Here is a 17,258-nt window from a genome sequence, read left to right as displayed (position 1 = left end):
TAACAAAAGTGTATGTCTGCTTCTTTATCTCCAATTATAGATCATTTTTTCGTAATATGAAAAAGGTGCTCACAGTGTAGTAACCACTAATGTCTGAAGGAGAGATGGGTGCCTGCAAGCACACTGTAATCATGTACTCAAAAGCCTTAGCAAACTCACATTCCTAGGAATACAGTGGAACCTCGGGTTGCGAACGTGATCCATGCAGGAGGCACATTTGCAACCCACAGCACCGCATCTGCGCGGGCTGCGATTCGGCGCTTCTACGCAAAGCGTGATTTAGTGCTTCTACGCATGCGCGAGCAACGAAACCTGGAAGTAACCCATTCCAGTACTTCCAGGTGCGGCACGGTGCACGACCCGAAAATGCGTAACCTGAAGCATCTGTAACCCAAGGTACCACTGTATGCCTACTTATCTCCCCTTGTAACATGAAGTTGTTCAGCTAAAGAACGTGCTACAAACACTTTTTTTCAAAATTCTTAAGTCAATACAGAGGCTCTTTAACAGATTGATTCCATGCTCACCAATAAATTTTGATTAAATAACTACTTGTTTAGGGGCATTCTTCCTCGGGGTATACGTTCAGTTCAAGCTTCAGACATGTAATCCTGCTGCACCTTACATTCTTTTAACTATCTTTTTTTAGGGGGAGGGTGTCAAATTTCAGCTGCTTCGTCAAGATAGTATGTTTTCAGAAAACCATTAATGGATCCAGTCCCCACAATTCCTTACAACCTCCAAGTGACTCCCATGGTGGTAAATAAAAGCATGCTAATTTGAAATAATCTTAAATATGTGCTATAACCATATCCTCCTCCTGCTGCAATCTGCAGGAAAAGTTGTAACAGTCAGCATGAGACTAACAAGGACAAAACTGTTCTCTCTCTGATTTTGGCTCAGTTTCCTTTGCTGCAAGGGGTATGTCAGTGTTCCACATTGCAAGCTCTGAGCCGCAGAAAAAGAAGCTTAAAGAAGGCTAAAACAATTCTGTGTAGTTCTCTAAGACAAGCATTTATCCCAGCTGCAATTCAAAGCATATGGGCCACATTCATACATAACATGAAAACACTGTTTATTGCAGCCTTCCAACTTGGTGCCCTCCAGATGTTTTAGACTCCCAATTCCCAATTCAGTTCCAAACAGCAGGGAAGGCTGGTTTACGATGGCATGTACAAGCTGGTAAAATCCCAAGCAAGCCCTGGTCTCACGTTCCCCCCACTCCTCTTCCTACACGGCATGAAGACATTTGCTTTTGCTTTCAATGAATCTTGGGCTGGTGGTATTCTCAGGAACAGGGACTGCGGTTTATAATATACTCTAGTGCAGAGCTTTCCAAAGTTTTCAAGTTGGTGACACACTTTTTAGAAATGCATCATTTTGTGACACAGTAATTCAGTTTAACCAAAGGCTAAACTAACCTCTCCCAGCCCCAGGAAGAGGGCAGGGAGCGTTTGTGCAACACACCTACACACTGCAGCCGACAAACTAACGTGTCGCGACATACAGTTTGGAAAGCTCTGCTCATGAGTTTCTCATGAAGTTGGCTTGTTACTGTATATTCCAGGGTAATGTTGTTTACACTTCAGTCTGAAGAGAATTGTTCTTATAAGGACGGCATCAAAAAATGATGCCAAATGTTTTGTTAAGCAATCTCTCCTCTCACCAGATCAATCTTACTGACGCCATCTCTTCCTCAAAAAAAAATTTTTACAGGCTTTTTGTGATTGCCATGAAGGTCCAATTAGAAGCAAATGTTGGTTTGAAGTAAGCATGTCTGGCTCTCCACACAAGTCAAACTGATTCACCCAATAACAAACAAGCAGTGAATAGATATCAGCATATTTAGTAGCCACCTCCCTGGAAAAAAAGTTTAAACTGTTCTTGACTCAAGAAAATGAATTCCTTACTGAGAACAAGAGCAATATCTACTCCTTTCTAACAGCAAAAATATTTGTTTTGAAAAATTTCAGGATAGAAGCAGAAAGCAAAGTCACACTAACTGAGTAATAGACTTGCATATGCCAATTTCTCAAATAAAATTTCTAAAATAGTATATTCACAAAATAGTTCTACAGTAATCAGAAGCATTCCAAATTGCTTTCTATTCAGCATATAATTCATTTTTCTGTTTACAAAATAAACTATAATTCCATTCTTAAGAAAGTATATTTGTATAACAATAATTCATCAGCTTTTAGCAAAGATATTACTATACCATGCTTTAATGTCCACTTCATTGTTATCATTCATTCATTTATTTCAACGTATTTATACCCTGCTCTTCAGTCAAGAAGGGTCACATAATTGCTTACAGATCAATAAAAACAATATGGTCTCTATCTACAAGTTTACAATCTAAGAAGATGTGATATAAAAGGAAAAAGTAATGGTGATGGAAGATAAAAATAAGCAAATTTAGGCACCATTTTTTTCTATTACAAAGTTATTATAAGGGTCAGCTCTTTGGTCACTGAGAAACAGTCTGGTAACCAGACTTTCCTAGAAGTGGCTTTAATGTAGGTAGAGGCTGTTGAGGGTGGAGTTTTGGCTTTCTGGGATGTAGCTGGAATTTGCTGGTTTCTTGTTACTCTGCCTTTGGCAAGTTGACTCACAGGGGCCCAGCTGATACCATCATCCATAGATTCTGCTGCTCTTCCTCATAGAGAGTTGGTTCAAAAAGTTATTTTTGTTGAGGGTGGGGGCAACCTAGCTGGTGAAAACAATGGTGAGAGGAGGTGCTGCTGCTTCTCTATTTCACAGGGCATATAAAATGAATGACCACTGTTGGAGTGGGAGGCTAGGCCCAGCTTGGCTGGTGAGAGCAAAAGCATGTGGAACTGGCAGAGCCTCACTCTCGGCTGCTGCTTCTCTTCCTGCAAGGCAGGTAGACCTCAATATTCCAAACTCCACTAATATTCTAAACTCCAGACAACAAAGGAAAACCAAATAAATAAATAAATGTGTGTTGTCAAGAAGCAAAGATCCCACACATTTTCTTCATACTTTGTTGGTACTGACTAATTTTGACTCATTGTGACAGGAACCAAGCAAGTTTAAAAAACAAAACAACCTTCAGGGGGGTGGAGAAGAAAAACAGGAAGGAGAGGGGCTTGGTAAATTTTCCAGCAGTTAGTGGTGGGAGGGGTACCATTCTTACATCCTTGCACAGAATTAATTCAGCTGCAAAATTTTGTTTTGTTTTTTAAAGAACCAAGTACAGCATTTATACTGCAGGAAGACATACAAATCTCATTCACAATGTTTCACCTCAGTTTTTAATTATCCAGATCCACAGCATCCTATGAAAGTTACATACTGTACGTTTGACCATACTAACCAGCAACTACTAATATCTGTACTCTTCTTTAATTTTCCCACTCTTATGTCAGAGGCAGTCGACAGTAGTAAGACTATTCCTGTCTATGTTACGGAAAGTTAAGAGAGGCCAAAAATAGAAGGCTGACTCAGCAGAATTCAATGTCTTTCTTGGAAGGTAGTTTTATTTAGTTATGTCAGGATTATAGACAGTAGCAACTCCATGTTGTTGAAATACCAGTATGGGAAGCAGGCACCAGTCTCATATGCTCCACAAAATCCAAAGAAAAAGCTCCAACGCATGCATATCCAAAAGTATCTAGAATTAGAGCTGACTCATATGAGAGGCACACTATACAAGGATATGCTAACACAAAAGATTCTTCAAGTAAGATTTTTATATGACAGTAATAAGAATGTAACAACACACAAGCATGTTGTTACAGCAAATGCTCTGAAGTGCTTTGCAGCTCAACAATAGCTATCCTCTCTGGTTCCAACTCCATTCACTGGTCTGCCATTTTAGTCTCTTGCCAATCTCTGGCACTCCAAATGTCTTATGATTACATCTAATTATACTAATAGAGGAAGCAGGTACTATAATTCAATTCACTCCTTCAAATGAGGAAAGGCAGAAACCACACAAATCATGATCCTTTCTGTTCTACTTTTAGCATACTTTGGCAGAAGACCTAATTATTTTCCAAGAGGAAACAGGTTTTAAACTCTGCATTAGTAAATATTTGTCTTGTGGTTGACACTTGTAAACATAAATTCTGGTATTTGAAGCAAATTCTTTTCCCATAATTTGTTGTGATTTATTATATAATGGTGCCGCATTCAGTTCTCACAGGTTACTTTTAAGTTGTAAGTGATTTTCACGATGCCTCTCCTATAAAGTGTTCTAGATCAAACCAGTGAACAGTCATTCCAAAATCATTTCCTTGTTCTTACCTGCATCAATGGCACACGGATAATGATATCGGAAAGAGCAGCCTTTGTTGTAGCAGCCTAGGGTGGCTCCTGGCTCCTGGCAATGAGAACATTTCTGAAAGAAATGGAAAGATAGAACACTAACTTGTATACAAACTTTTGATTTTACCTCGTCCCTTTGTTTCCATCACATAAAAATTAATCTGTTTATGTACTTCTAACAGCTGTATACAAAAATAAATTATGTAAGTGAATCTTGTGCCACTGCTTTACAGACACCCAAACACACAGCTACAAAAGGCTTCATTTGCTTAATTCTTTTGTCTAGGATTATTTAATAAAATTGACACCACACTTTTCCAACTACTGGTATAAAATGAACAAGAGCAATATCAGAAACTGTGTCAACCTTACTCAGTTGTCCACAGCTCACAGCTTCTCCTATCCCCAAGCCCTATAGCCTAACACCCTCTATGCCTAAAAGTTTTCAACTGGGCATTATTTAATAATAAGTATTTGTAAATACTGCAAACACATGGATGATTATTCATTCTGACACACTATCTTCTCACAATACTGTTTGTGTGCTTGTTTACCTAGCACTTTATTTGCCTCATCCAGGGGCACCAACTTGCATAAAATATTGGGGGGTGGGTAGGTAAGGCCCCGCTCCGATCCTATGCATCTTAGGCTTGGCAGCCTCTCTAATCACAAGACACGGCACACACAGTCCATTTACCTCCTTTGGCATCAGCCTGGCAACAGAGTGGCGGTAGGCAGGAGAGGGAGTGTAGCTGGGGGGCGTGTGAGCCAGTGCCAGGCAGCAGCTGTGTTCCTCTGATGCACTTTCACAATGAAGGTTCAATGCCCATTAACTTGCCCCCTCAAATGTTTTATTGGGGGAGTGGGAGTGACCTGGGCTCCTAGTATTTGGTGTCCTTGTCCTCATCCCTTGCTCACATTATTGTAAGAACAACTACATCTCTACGTCCATTAGCGGGTTTCCGGTTCCGATCTGCCTTAAAGGAGGCAGCCCCCACAACATTGCAGGGATTGAAGGCGGGGAAAAACAAGAGTGGTAGAGGGTAAATCATTCTTGGAAATTCCTCCCAGGAAAGGGAGGAACAGGCTTCACTCGCAGTCCTTCTCGGTACCTGGCTCTCGCTCCAACATGGAAAGCAGAGGGCAGGGAGGCACTGAGTGTGAAAGCACTTCATCTGGTGAAAACCCTCCCACGTCCCCATTAAGAAGCAGAGGTTCTTCTGCTAATTGGATTTTTAATTGGCTTTGAAGTCAGGCACGCTCTGAGAGAAGATGTTTCATCAGAACTGCAGAATTATCCAGCTGCATTGATCTGAGATTTGGAACTGAGAAAGAGATTTTATTCGGTGTGGGCGGTAGATAGCGGAGAGAGGAGCCTCCAGTTTCCTGTTTACTTTGAGTTTCTTTATTAATGATTTGGCAACCCTCTCCAGACATAAAATTTTAAAGATACAAAATGAAGTTGGATTGCAGTATGAAATAAAACTAGTGATTAAAAGAACAGTTAGCTGTGTGTGGTTTAAAGAGATGGGGACAGCTCTAATACTGGAATTGATTATATTGGAAAATTAGAGTGGATACCATCTCTAACCCCCCCCCTAAAAACCACAGAGAAGAGATACAACTTAAGTGGACTTTGGCCAATATGCAGTCGTAAAGATGAAAGGAATTTAGAGCCATAGACGAGGGAGGCATGGAGACTCTGGTAGTCATTAATTGAAATGAAAGTACTCCAAGATCCCCTGCAGCGGAAGCTGGATCCCTCTTTCTTGGGCTGTGAAAATTTCTAGACATTGATTGAGTAGTGAGAAAGAGTGGACTGTTGGAGTATGTTATTGTCCGGAAACACCAAGCAAGATGAAAGCACGATGGGAGGGAACTAATGAGATATTTTGAGAATTCCCCAGGAATAGCCCCATCCCAGTTATGCTGAGAGACAACAGCAATTGGAGGAATTTCAAGAATGGGACAGCAGATAAAGGCTAAGGACTTTATAATTGGACATAATTCAGACTGACACATGCAGAGAAAAGGAAAATAATAAGAGCACCTCATTTGAAATCTTATGGAAAGTTAGATAAGGTATTAACATGAATAGTAATCTCTAAAAATGCAGCTGTTATCTTAAGGATTAATATACCAACTGAAATGTAATTAGATGTTAATAAAAATATGAACTGCAGCAATACAAGAACTGGATAAAAAACACTGATCAAGTAGCATGGGAAACCACTTGGATTAAATTGGATAAATTTGGAAATAATTGGAATTATCTTGATATTAATTGAAATCTGTATAACTGGCAAAACTGTGGTAATATTGGGTAAATATTGGAAAATTAATAAAAATTCATTATAAAAAAGTCGATTAGAACAGGAGTGGGAAAGCTTTTTCAGCCTGAGGGCCTTCCACTCTCAATACACAGTTATTTAAACATTGCCTCTACTTCTCTCCCCCCCCCCCAAACCAATTTCTGGTTTTGAAAAAAGATCCCGTTCATATGGATAGGAGCTTTTTTCTGAGCCTGTTTGCCACAGAGGGTGTTTACAATTTTCAGGGGTGCTGACACTTGGGGAAGGCTAACCCTTCTCTCCCCAGCTGTCACTTCCAAAAATCACTCCCCCAGTGCAGCAATTAGCCTCAGGAATAAAAGTCCCATTTGCGTGATTACTAGGATTACCCTCCACCACCTACACAAATGTACTTTCTGCTGAACTATAGCTCCGCCGACTGTGCCCGGCAGAACTCATCTGCTACTGCTGCCAGCTTCCCTGCTGTCAAACAAGTCTCCAATCTGACAGATGCTGCTGCTTTCCAGTCTACGAGCACCATAATAGCTCCAGCTTCTCCACCTCCTGGGACCTGAAGCCATCTGCTTCTTACAAGAATGAATAGGGCACAAAGCTCCACAATCTTGGCAAAAAGAAAAGGAACATTTCCAGAAATGAAGCGACCTAACCCTTGCCTTATATCAGAGATTTTGACATTTAATTTCCAAGCACCACAACTTAAGAGTGACAACTATCTTCGACTTCCTCCCACCTGGTAGCTTGTGCATTGCACTAACCTCTTTCATCAATCCCAGCAACCGGGATAGACTTTTTTTTAAAGTATTTGCTTTCGTAACAAAAACGAAACAATATGTAAAACATAAACAAATAACTAATGTATAGTAAAATGCACTGGTTGTATCTATGTTATTCTCTAAAACACTTGTTCTTCCCTTATGACTGGAATTATCTCTTTTTTTGTTTACAGTCATCCACAGAGTGTATGGCCAGTAGTTGCCAGTTACCTTTTATCCCGTATTGGTCTCTACAGCTACAGCAGGCGCTGTAACCTTCCAACAGTTTGACTTCACCCCAAAAGGCACTCCTGAGACAGATAGATGCCGACAACAACATGCAGTATTAGAAACTCAGGTATTTACACGAATCGCCAAATGGCACCTTTAACCTAGGTTACAGTCATCGCAACGGAATGTCTAGGAGTCTTTTTTTTGTGGTGGAATTCGTTATTGTTATCGTCAGCATCATCATTATTCATTTCTATGCCGCTTTATGTTTTAAAGAAAAAAAATCTCAAAGTTGCTTACAACACATCAAAACATGAAATAAAACAACCCAGAATAAAACAAATTCAAGTTTCAAGGAAAGTATTTCAGATCCTTCTCTAAGTAACATTTTGCTTTCCCCATATTTATTTATCTGCTTAATTTGTATAGTTGGCCCCTGCATATGAAAACAGGTACATGACTGTCTGCAGTCTCTCCATCAGTGCAGTGATTTTTATTTTAAATCTTCTTTTGAAATCAAATGTGAGGAAACTGAATTATTATTATTATTATTTGGAAACTACTAGACTGGGGGTGAGGAACCTTCCAGAAATTGTTGGTCTCAAACTCCTATTAATCCCAACCAGCATGGCCAATAGTCTAGGGGCCAAAGGTTTTGATCCCTATACAACAACTGTAGCAAACACTGTAGCCTGCCAGCCCTATTCAAAGTTTTGCAAAGCAAGAAACATTGTGCCACAATCAGAATGTATGACAGCAACAGGTGAGCTACAGTTTCATGGCTCTAAAATGTTCTGCCCTAAGTGAGCCATAATCAAACAGCATTATGTGGTACAAAGAGAATCTCACAAGGCTGACTATGAACAGCAAGCACAACAGGTACCAACTTTCAATACATCCTGACAAGTACCTTGAGGAAAGTTCTTCCTCTTCAAACTACCTACATCTGATCCAAAAACCAAAATATGGAGTAAGGGATCACAATGGGTCAATAGCAGATACCTAGACACCATCATATTAGGGAGCAGCGACAGAAACAAAAAATTAGGCAGATATACATTTATTCATTCAATATTTATCCCATCCTTCCTCCTGAAGGAACCCAGGACATTGTTGATCCAAACAAGTTAAATATATACTGTATGCGTGTGTTGTGTTTTATTTATTATATTTATCCATTGCTTTTTACACAGAGATAAGTATCATAAAGCAACACAGCATAAAAAACATTAATACTGTGTTTATAAAAGGGCAAATCTTAACCTTCCCCTAAAGATGGGCACTAAAAAGTAAAGCAACAACCCATAACTCACTAACCTCCCAAGTAAAAATCAAAGGTCTGAGTAAATAGATCTAGCTTGGCATCAACAAGCAAGCAATGATGGTGTCAGGCATGCTTCCCTGGGAAGAGCATTCTGCAAATGAGAAGCCACCACTGGGGTGGCCTGTTCTCATGCTGCCACCCTCCACACATCCCTCAGAGAAGGCACACAGATCCAGGTCTGATTAGGTTCATATAGGAATAGGTATGGAGGTCCTGAGATACAAAATGCCTTACAGATCAAACCCAGCATTTTAAACTGAGCCCATAAGTCTAAAAGAATTGACAGGCTAAAAATGTAATTCTCCCTTCTACATTATACCTGTCCTTTTGCTATAGTAAGCAGTAAATTATGTTGTTTCCTAGTTCTGCTGGGTCTCTCAGCGGCGTTTGATACCATCAACCATAACATCCTTCTGGACCGTCTTGAGGGGCTGGGAGCTGGGGGCACTGTCACAGTGGTTCCGCTCCTTCCTCCTGGGCCGTGTTCAGAAAGTGGTGGTGGGGGATGAGTGTTCAGACCCCTGGGCTCTCACTTGTGGGGTGCCTCAGGGTTCTGTCCTCTCCCCCATGCTTTTCAACATCTACATGAAGCCGCTGGGAGAGATCATCAGGGGATTTGGGCTGGGTGTTCATCAGTATGCGGATGATATCCAGCTCTACCTCTCTTTCAAATCAGAACCAGTGAAGGCAGTGAAGGTCCTGTGTGAGTGCCTGGAGGCGGTTGGAGGATGGATGGCGGCTAACAGATTGAGGTTGAATTCTGACAAGACAGAAGTACTGTTTTTGGGGGACAGGAGGCGGGCAGGTGTGGAGGATTCCCTGGTCCTGAATGGGGTAACTGTGCCCCTGAAGGACCAGGTGCGCAGCCTGGGAGTCATTTTGGACTCACAGCTGTCCATGGAGGCACAGGTCAAATCTGTGTCCAGGGCAGCTGTTTACCAGCTCCATCTGGTACGCAGGCTGAGACCCTATCTGCCTGCGGACTGCCTCGCCAGAGTGTTGCATGCTCTGGTTATCTCCCGCTTGGATTACTGCAATGCACTCTACGTGGGGCTACCTTTGAAGGTGACCCGGAAACTACAACTAATCCAGAACGCGGCAGCTAGACTGGTGACTGGGAGCGGCCGCAGAGACCACATAACACCGGTCTTGAAAGACCTACATTGGCTCCCAGTACGTTTCTGAGCACAATTCAAAGTGTTGGTGCTGACCTTTAAAGCCCTAAACGGCCTTGGTCCAGTATATCTGAAGGAGCGTCTCCACCCCCATCGTTCTACCCGGACACTGAGGTCCAGCACCGAGGGCCTTCTGGCGGTTCCCTCACTGCGAGAAGCCAAGTTACAGGGAACCAGGCAGAGGGCCTTCTCGGTAGTGGCGCCCTCCCTGTGGAACACCCTCCCACCAGATGTCAAAGAGAACAACATCTACCAGGCTTTTAGAAGACATCTGAAGGCAGCCCTGTTTAGGGAAGCTTTTAATGTTTGATGTATTTTAATATTCTTTTGGAAGCCGCCCAGAGTGGCTGGGGAAGCCCAGCCAGATGGGCGGGGTATAAATAAATAAATTATTTATTATTTATTTATTATTATTATTATTATTATTATTATTATTATTATTATTAAAAATACAGCATATGTAGCAGAATTTTAAAAAATATGCAAACAGGATGTACATAAACTATAAAGACCACAGAACCACTTTACACTAAATAAAAATATTGCCTTAGTATGCTCAGCACAGGTTACTAAGGGGTACTTCTAAATACTAATGTGGATAAAAAAAGAAAAACACTATGACATCACAATCAGCTATCATTCTAATGTGATACATCTAGAGATGTGAAACAGATCAAAGGGCATACAAGTTGACAGGAAGAGGTCAGCAGAAGAAGTGGTAGACGAACTACACACTGAGCAGACTGTTGCTTGCCCAGGCAACAGACTATCTGAACCATTTTTCACTGTGTACCTAGCTTCATGACCCCACAATACAGCAAGAATCAGAAACACTGAAGTGCAATGTAACCGCTTATCTAAGCTCAGCTTCACGGGTAAGGAAGGGTTTGATGATCCCAAACGAGTCTAATGTGTTGTTACATTGTTTATGTCTCTAACACTACGCTAAACTACAAGTCTACTAAAAATGACTTGGAGAAGGATTCCTCTAATAACAATTTTTCAACATTACACAATACCACTGAGAAAGTACAGAGACATACAGATGCATTTCCATGAAGGACCTTTGTAATATTTGAGTTGCTCAACACAATAAGGGGCACAAAAATTCATGATGAGCCAAGCCCTCACTGGTCATACTGCACGCAATAACTTGCTGCTCAGTATGCGATCTGACACTACTGGAAATAATAGCACCTGAGTTTATATGAGTGCCCTATCTGTGGTGGTTTATTCACATATTCAAATCATCACCTGATGGAGTAGTATAGTCAACAAGTGTGAACAGGCTCTCAAAGATTTTTATTTAGAGGTAATAGGCAATTTTTCTGAGTTTGCTAAGGAGCCTCAACATTTTCAAATCTCTTCTTGCATAGGCTCAACCCTTCATCCTATGCTTCAACCAAATGTTTCCTAGGAAACTTTTAAAAATATACTCAGCTTGTAGGGTATCTTTCAAAGTAATGGTTTCTGAGTGGAAGTGCCTATTATTCCCAGAAACAATATTTCAATAACTGAGCTGGATGTGAACTTTCACCTGCAGGCCCCAGGCAGTTAACAATTGAGATTTATTACAAAAAAAACCCCCAATACAATTGAAGTATCTTAATCAAAGCAGAGGAGCAAAATAGATACCCTAGGGAACCAACAGTAGAGTTCTTGGAGGGTGTGTTTGAGTCCTTTTTAAACTGTGAGGAAGTAGGCTGGTAATCTGGGTGTGTTTCTTATTGATTCACATTTTGGGACTCATTACAGCAAACGTCAGATTGCCTTTCCCATTACCACCTGGTGAAAACATGGCTATTACAGGAAGCTTTTGATAGTGGGTGCTGTAACTTCTAACTCCTTGCTATGCTTTTGATTACTGGTATTGCTGTTATTACTGTCTGCTGGTTTAGGTTTGGGTTTATTGCTAATTGTTATTGTTGTTTTACTGTGCTTCTGGATTGCTTTTAATTACTTGAATTGTTACCTGTCTTTGATTTGATTTTAGGAAAGAAAAGTGGGATGGAAGTTTTACAAATAAATATAGTTGACTTGGAGCTTACATGTGTTTAACATGTTCAGTTTCAACCTTATGCTGTTGAAGACCGGCCAGTTGAAACTGCACAAATTAAATGCACAGAAGACAGAGTGCTTACTGGGCTCTAGGAGGCTCTCGCAATATCAGACAACCTCAAAAGAGCCTGCTAGAGCCCACAAGTCAGGCAGATAACAACATCACTTGTTGTGCACCGGTAAATGCTGCACTATGTTTTTACAGGCCACTTTCTGGTTTTTAAGGGTTGTTTTGACTATATGTGACTTCAACTTTACACAATATCCCTGGAACAAAACCCATATGTAAGATGCAAGTCAACTGTAATACAATACCTATAACCTATAATATTACACCTACCCCCTATCTATCCATGTTTAATTTTACAAACTGTCCTACATCTAAAGTGACAGCAGATGGCAGCAACCTTCTTGAAATGCAAAACACTGAATTAAGCCAAGGATTTCCCCTTCTTTGGTTTAGGAATCTCCTTACAGCATACAGTATTACAGCCACGGATTCTACAGAGAAAAGAAACTTCACACTGTGATCAGACTTAGCCTTTCTGCTCTAAAAGTGCTTTGGCAAGAACTCCATAAAGGTGGGGCAAAATTAAGATAATAGATAATTGGTTAACAGGCCTCTTCCTTATAATACATTCCAGTAGCAAAATATGCAAGTCAGCTAGAGTGCTTCATATGCTATACATTTAACAGGTATGCATTACAGAACACAATACATAACTGTAATTTGAAGCACATACATACATACATACATACATACATACATCTATTGACTTGTCCACTAAAATTAACTCCTGCTGATAAAATGCTATTTTCCCCAAGCTGAAACATTGTTGCATTAAATGTCACCTGGAAAGGGCCATGAAAGCAGAATTTATTTCAAAAAAGAGGGGGTGCTGAGTTCATTCACAAGATACAGATAGCATGAAGAGGTTCTATATGGCAGAATTATAGACTGATATGCACATAACATTCCTGAAGTGATAAGGAAACAGAGTTGTCCAGGCAACTATTTCTGCATCAGAAATTTAGAGTGTAACATTTGGGATTTGGAATATTAAAAGTTAATCAAGGATTGTGAGCAGGACAAAGAACAACAGGTCTCAGATATCCCAGACCTACAGTCTATTGCTCTTACTCCTTCCATCAACAGAGAAATTACTTGAAGGAAGTATTCCATCTTTCACTCGCTGTCCCCCAAATACAGAATATTAGTTGATACCTTTGCTGCCCCATCTTTAATGTTATTGTTACTGTAACTATTTATATGCCACCTTCCAGCCAAAAAACCCCCACCCCCTGGCAACAACACTTTGAAGCACCAGAAAAGGGGAGTTTACAAAATTTAGAACAAAATCTTAATGTTTCAAAAATGTTAAAAACAAAATGCATTCCTGTTCCTGCCAAAAAGGCAAAGAGCAGTCCCCAGAAAGATATGAGAGAGATCTATAGTAAATATTTAAGCAACAGGTCCTCCTTCAAGGGTCTCGGGCAAGGGGATGGGGCAAGGCAGGAAGAAACATTTACCTCTTGATGGTTCCAGCACATTCTCCCTAAAGGCAGTTTTGGAAGGCACTACTGAAAATACATTAAATTAAACTTTTATTTCTGCAGGGGAAGGTCTGAATGCTAAAGCTTTGAGAGCTAGAAATTCTTCTTCATAGCATGAGTTTGCATAGTATGTTATTCATGTGATAATTACAGTTATCACTGGTTGACCTGAATGTGTGAAATTGCTGTCATCAATTATCACATGACTTACCATCCAAGATCCTTGCCTCATATGCTTAAAATCTATTTTAATTTCTCTGAAAATCAGAGTACATGTTGCCAAATTAATCCCTTAAGGAAACAGGAAGTTTACAGTATATATAAAAGCAGTACTACACTCACCCATTTCCAAAAAGCTGATTGTCTGTTAGTGAAATAACTCAGTATTAAGCCAAGCAGAAAAAGCCAAAGAAAAGTCAACTGGCTACTTAGGGACCATGCATTTTCTGTGTTCTGAGATTGATAACTGATAAATCCATCAAGATTCAGTAACAATAAACCTTGGATTTGGCAAACAGAAGCACAATGCAGGAAATTAAAGAAACTCAGGGCCTGTTATTGTTGGTACTTGACTGCTGGTATTCTACCCCAAGTAAAATCATCCCTCATTGCAAGGAAAAGGTACCAAATATATTAGAAGATGTCTGAATGTAAGATCTTTCTAACTCTGCAAGAGAGACCTCCATTTTCTAGAAAAGGAGAAAACAGAGGCATAGATGAACACACACATGCCTTCATAAGATTAGTAATAAAACTACACCCACACACCCACAGCTTTTGCGGTCCACTGACCCAAAATATAAACCATAGCCTGTAACTTTTCTATATTTATTTTTAGCTGGTGTGGTAAGAAAGTATGTTGATATACAAAAACTATCTAAACACTCACTAGTACAATGTGTTACAAGCAGTAAATATCGCTCCTAATGGTTATTAGCTTCTCCCTTCATCTAATGATCTAATCATTTACTTGAAATACTCTCCTAGATTTCCCTTCTCTTCTTACTTTTGCTTTCTGTTCCCCTGCACTCACCACAGTTATTACACCTCCCTTATCTGTGCTGGCAGGGAGTTATGGTATCCTGGCTGCCACTGACCTTGCTACTCTGATAGAATAGAGGAATTAGCCTGCCTTGTCTCAGGTAACTAACTGATTGCTCAAGGTGCCATTTTAGGCATCATCATGCCTAATTCCTATACAATTCCCTGCTCATGTAGCTAAAATGGCAACAGCCAGGCACAAAAAAACCTTAAAAACCCACCAACCTAATAAGGACTATGCATACTTAATAGCCACAGAATGCTGGTTGGCAGTTGAGGGGTGTGTGAAATGAAAAATTGGGGTGGTGTGGAGAACAGAGTGGATGGAAATGACAAAGATATATAGAGATACAGATACACAACACTTACTCTCTTGCTTTGAAAGCTCTCTCTCTCTCTCTCTCTCTCTCTCTCTCTCTCTCACACACACACACACACACACACACACACACACAATTTTGTTTGCAAGGCCCCACATGTACACTATATGCTACTTCCAATTCCACTCCCCTAGTGCTGCTGCTTATGTAGCCAAAAGCACACCACTTACACAGAGGGTTGCAGTAATCTAATTAATATTTGCATAAGTACGGAAACATATTTAGGCAAAAAGTGTAAAAGAACAAAACCCCAAGAAAGAGGCCCAATGTGGGTTGAGCTAGCTCAGTGTTCACAGAATGCACGCTGACTCGGGGTGTGTGTGAAATAATGGGGGGCGGGGCGGGGGATGGAATCAAATGGCTGGAAAAGGACAGGGGGCGCCATCTTATTGGCCTGGGTCACATGGCATTCTAAGCAAAACTATGGTTTAGGGCAAATGTACGTGCATGGCCTGGCTCAGTGTTTCATTGGAATCTGGGCTTATGGTTTAGCTCCCTGCAGCTTAAAGCTGTAACCAAGGTTTTCCTATATTCTGTGGCTTATGATTTGTCCACGAGGGCTAAACTATGAATTCTCTGGATGACAGGGAAGCAAAACAGCAAAATCGCCAGGGAGGAGTAAAGCAGCCACAATCCTCTCTTCGGAGCCTACATATTTGCATTAAACCATGGTTTGGCTTATTCTTTGAACAGGTAATTTCCTGGTTTCACTGAGGACCTATTTTTATATGTCATGTCCATGATAGCTGAGAATGAGCACCAGTGAGGTTACCCCACACCCACAAACAAAATAAATGACTGAGCATGCTCAGCAAACACAAAATTTTGACTGACAGTTGAGGAGGGAAATTGAAACATGGCTGGGATCCTGAGTATACACACTGCAACTTTTTTTATCTTGTTAAATTTATCTTGTTAAATTTAATTCTTCCACCTAAGACTGATGATTTTTTGAATGACACCTGCAGATCCCAATCAGCTGAAAGGTCTCATTCAACTTTCCCCAGCTCACTGCCTACAAATCTCATCTGTCCCAGCCAGCATGGCCAATGGTCAGGGCTGATGGGAATTGTAGTAGTCCAACAACATCTGGAAGGCACCAAATTGGGGAATGCTGATCTAATGAATAGCCTTGATTTATATTTCACTAACTTTATCCAGCTGGTTCGAACATTTCTGCATTGTCCTTTCCATTAAGACACAGGAAATAAATATATGGAACTCTTTATTTTTACAAACACAAATGTAATTACCAGTCAGTACCTTCCACTGGGAGGCCTGCCCACTTCGTCTCCTTAAGTTAAATGCAGGAAATACAGAGATGGAATTCTTAATGTGTGCAAATCTGATTCAGTAGCTGTGTCTTCCATTGGGAGGCCAGCCTAGACATTCCCACAGAGAAGTGCCCAAAGGTAACAGAAATTTACTCCCATCACTTACACCACTGTAATGTAATACCCTTTGATTAGCACATGTTAATGATGTCATTCTATCTGAAAATTCCCTGACCCTGTGAGACTAAATTTGCTTTTCACTGGATTCTGTGTAAGGGAGACTGCATGTTCTAATAAATAATGCCATGTTCTCCTGCTGTAATCATTAATATTTACAATGTATGAGGAAATTATGGGACATTAAGAAATAAATTGTATTGTTTTCAACCATGTATATCAGAGTACAGTCTAAATTGTGAATATCTAAGAGCCATGACAACATATTAGCTAACATTTTTCTTTGTTCCATTTTCTTATATGACTAATTTTATATTAACTTGTCTCTTAAATAAGAATTTTCCTTTAATAATATGCTTGAGTTTTCCTTTAGGACGTTGGAAGCTCTACCCTATACAGTATTACATAAATCTCAACCCATTTATGCTCCTAGGCTACTTCTTTATAAAGCTGTCCAGTGTTAAACAGGAAACAAGTGCCTTGAATTCATATCATTCCCAAGTATTTAAGTTTGTTAGGTATGCCTTATCTCCTTGCACCTAAATCCGTAACAAAAGTGGTGACTGCTGCCCTGAGTTCAGGTGCCAATGTGGAAAGCTAGTTACCTACACCTATTCTTGTGTGTTCCCTCATTAGTGAGCCAGAGCTTAACACGTATTACAGGCTCTCCCTAGGTCAGAGCTTTCC

At 40.4% G+C, this 17,258-nt stretch overlaps 1 protein-coding gene across 7 annotated transcripts in view; it reads right to left on the bottom strand.

Annotated features, from left to right (window-relative positions):
• The window catches only part of TCF20 (transcription factor 20), a 202,939-nt gene that overhangs the window by 48,593 nt on the left and 137,088 nt on the right, over positions 1–17,258 (bottom strand). For all 7 annotated transcript variants that reach the window (XM_028747852.2, XM_028747854.2, XM_028747855.2 and 4 more), the window contains one exon: positions 4,273–4,366. In XM_028747852.2, the coding sequence (XP_028603685.2) occupies positions 4,273–4,366 (94 nt within the window). The remainder of the gene's footprint in view (positions 1–4,272; positions 4,367–17,258) is intronic.

Source organism: Podarcis muralis, chromosome 10, assembly GCF_964188315.1.
Source record: "Podarcis muralis chromosome 10, rPodMur119.hap1.1, whole genome shotgun sequence".
Classification (NCBI taxonomy): Eukaryota; Metazoa; Chordata; class Lepidosauria; order Squamata; family Lacertidae; genus Podarcis; species Podarcis muralis.
The sequence above is the reverse complement of the archived record's forward strand: the minus strand, read 5'-3'. Positions and strand labels throughout refer to the sequence as shown.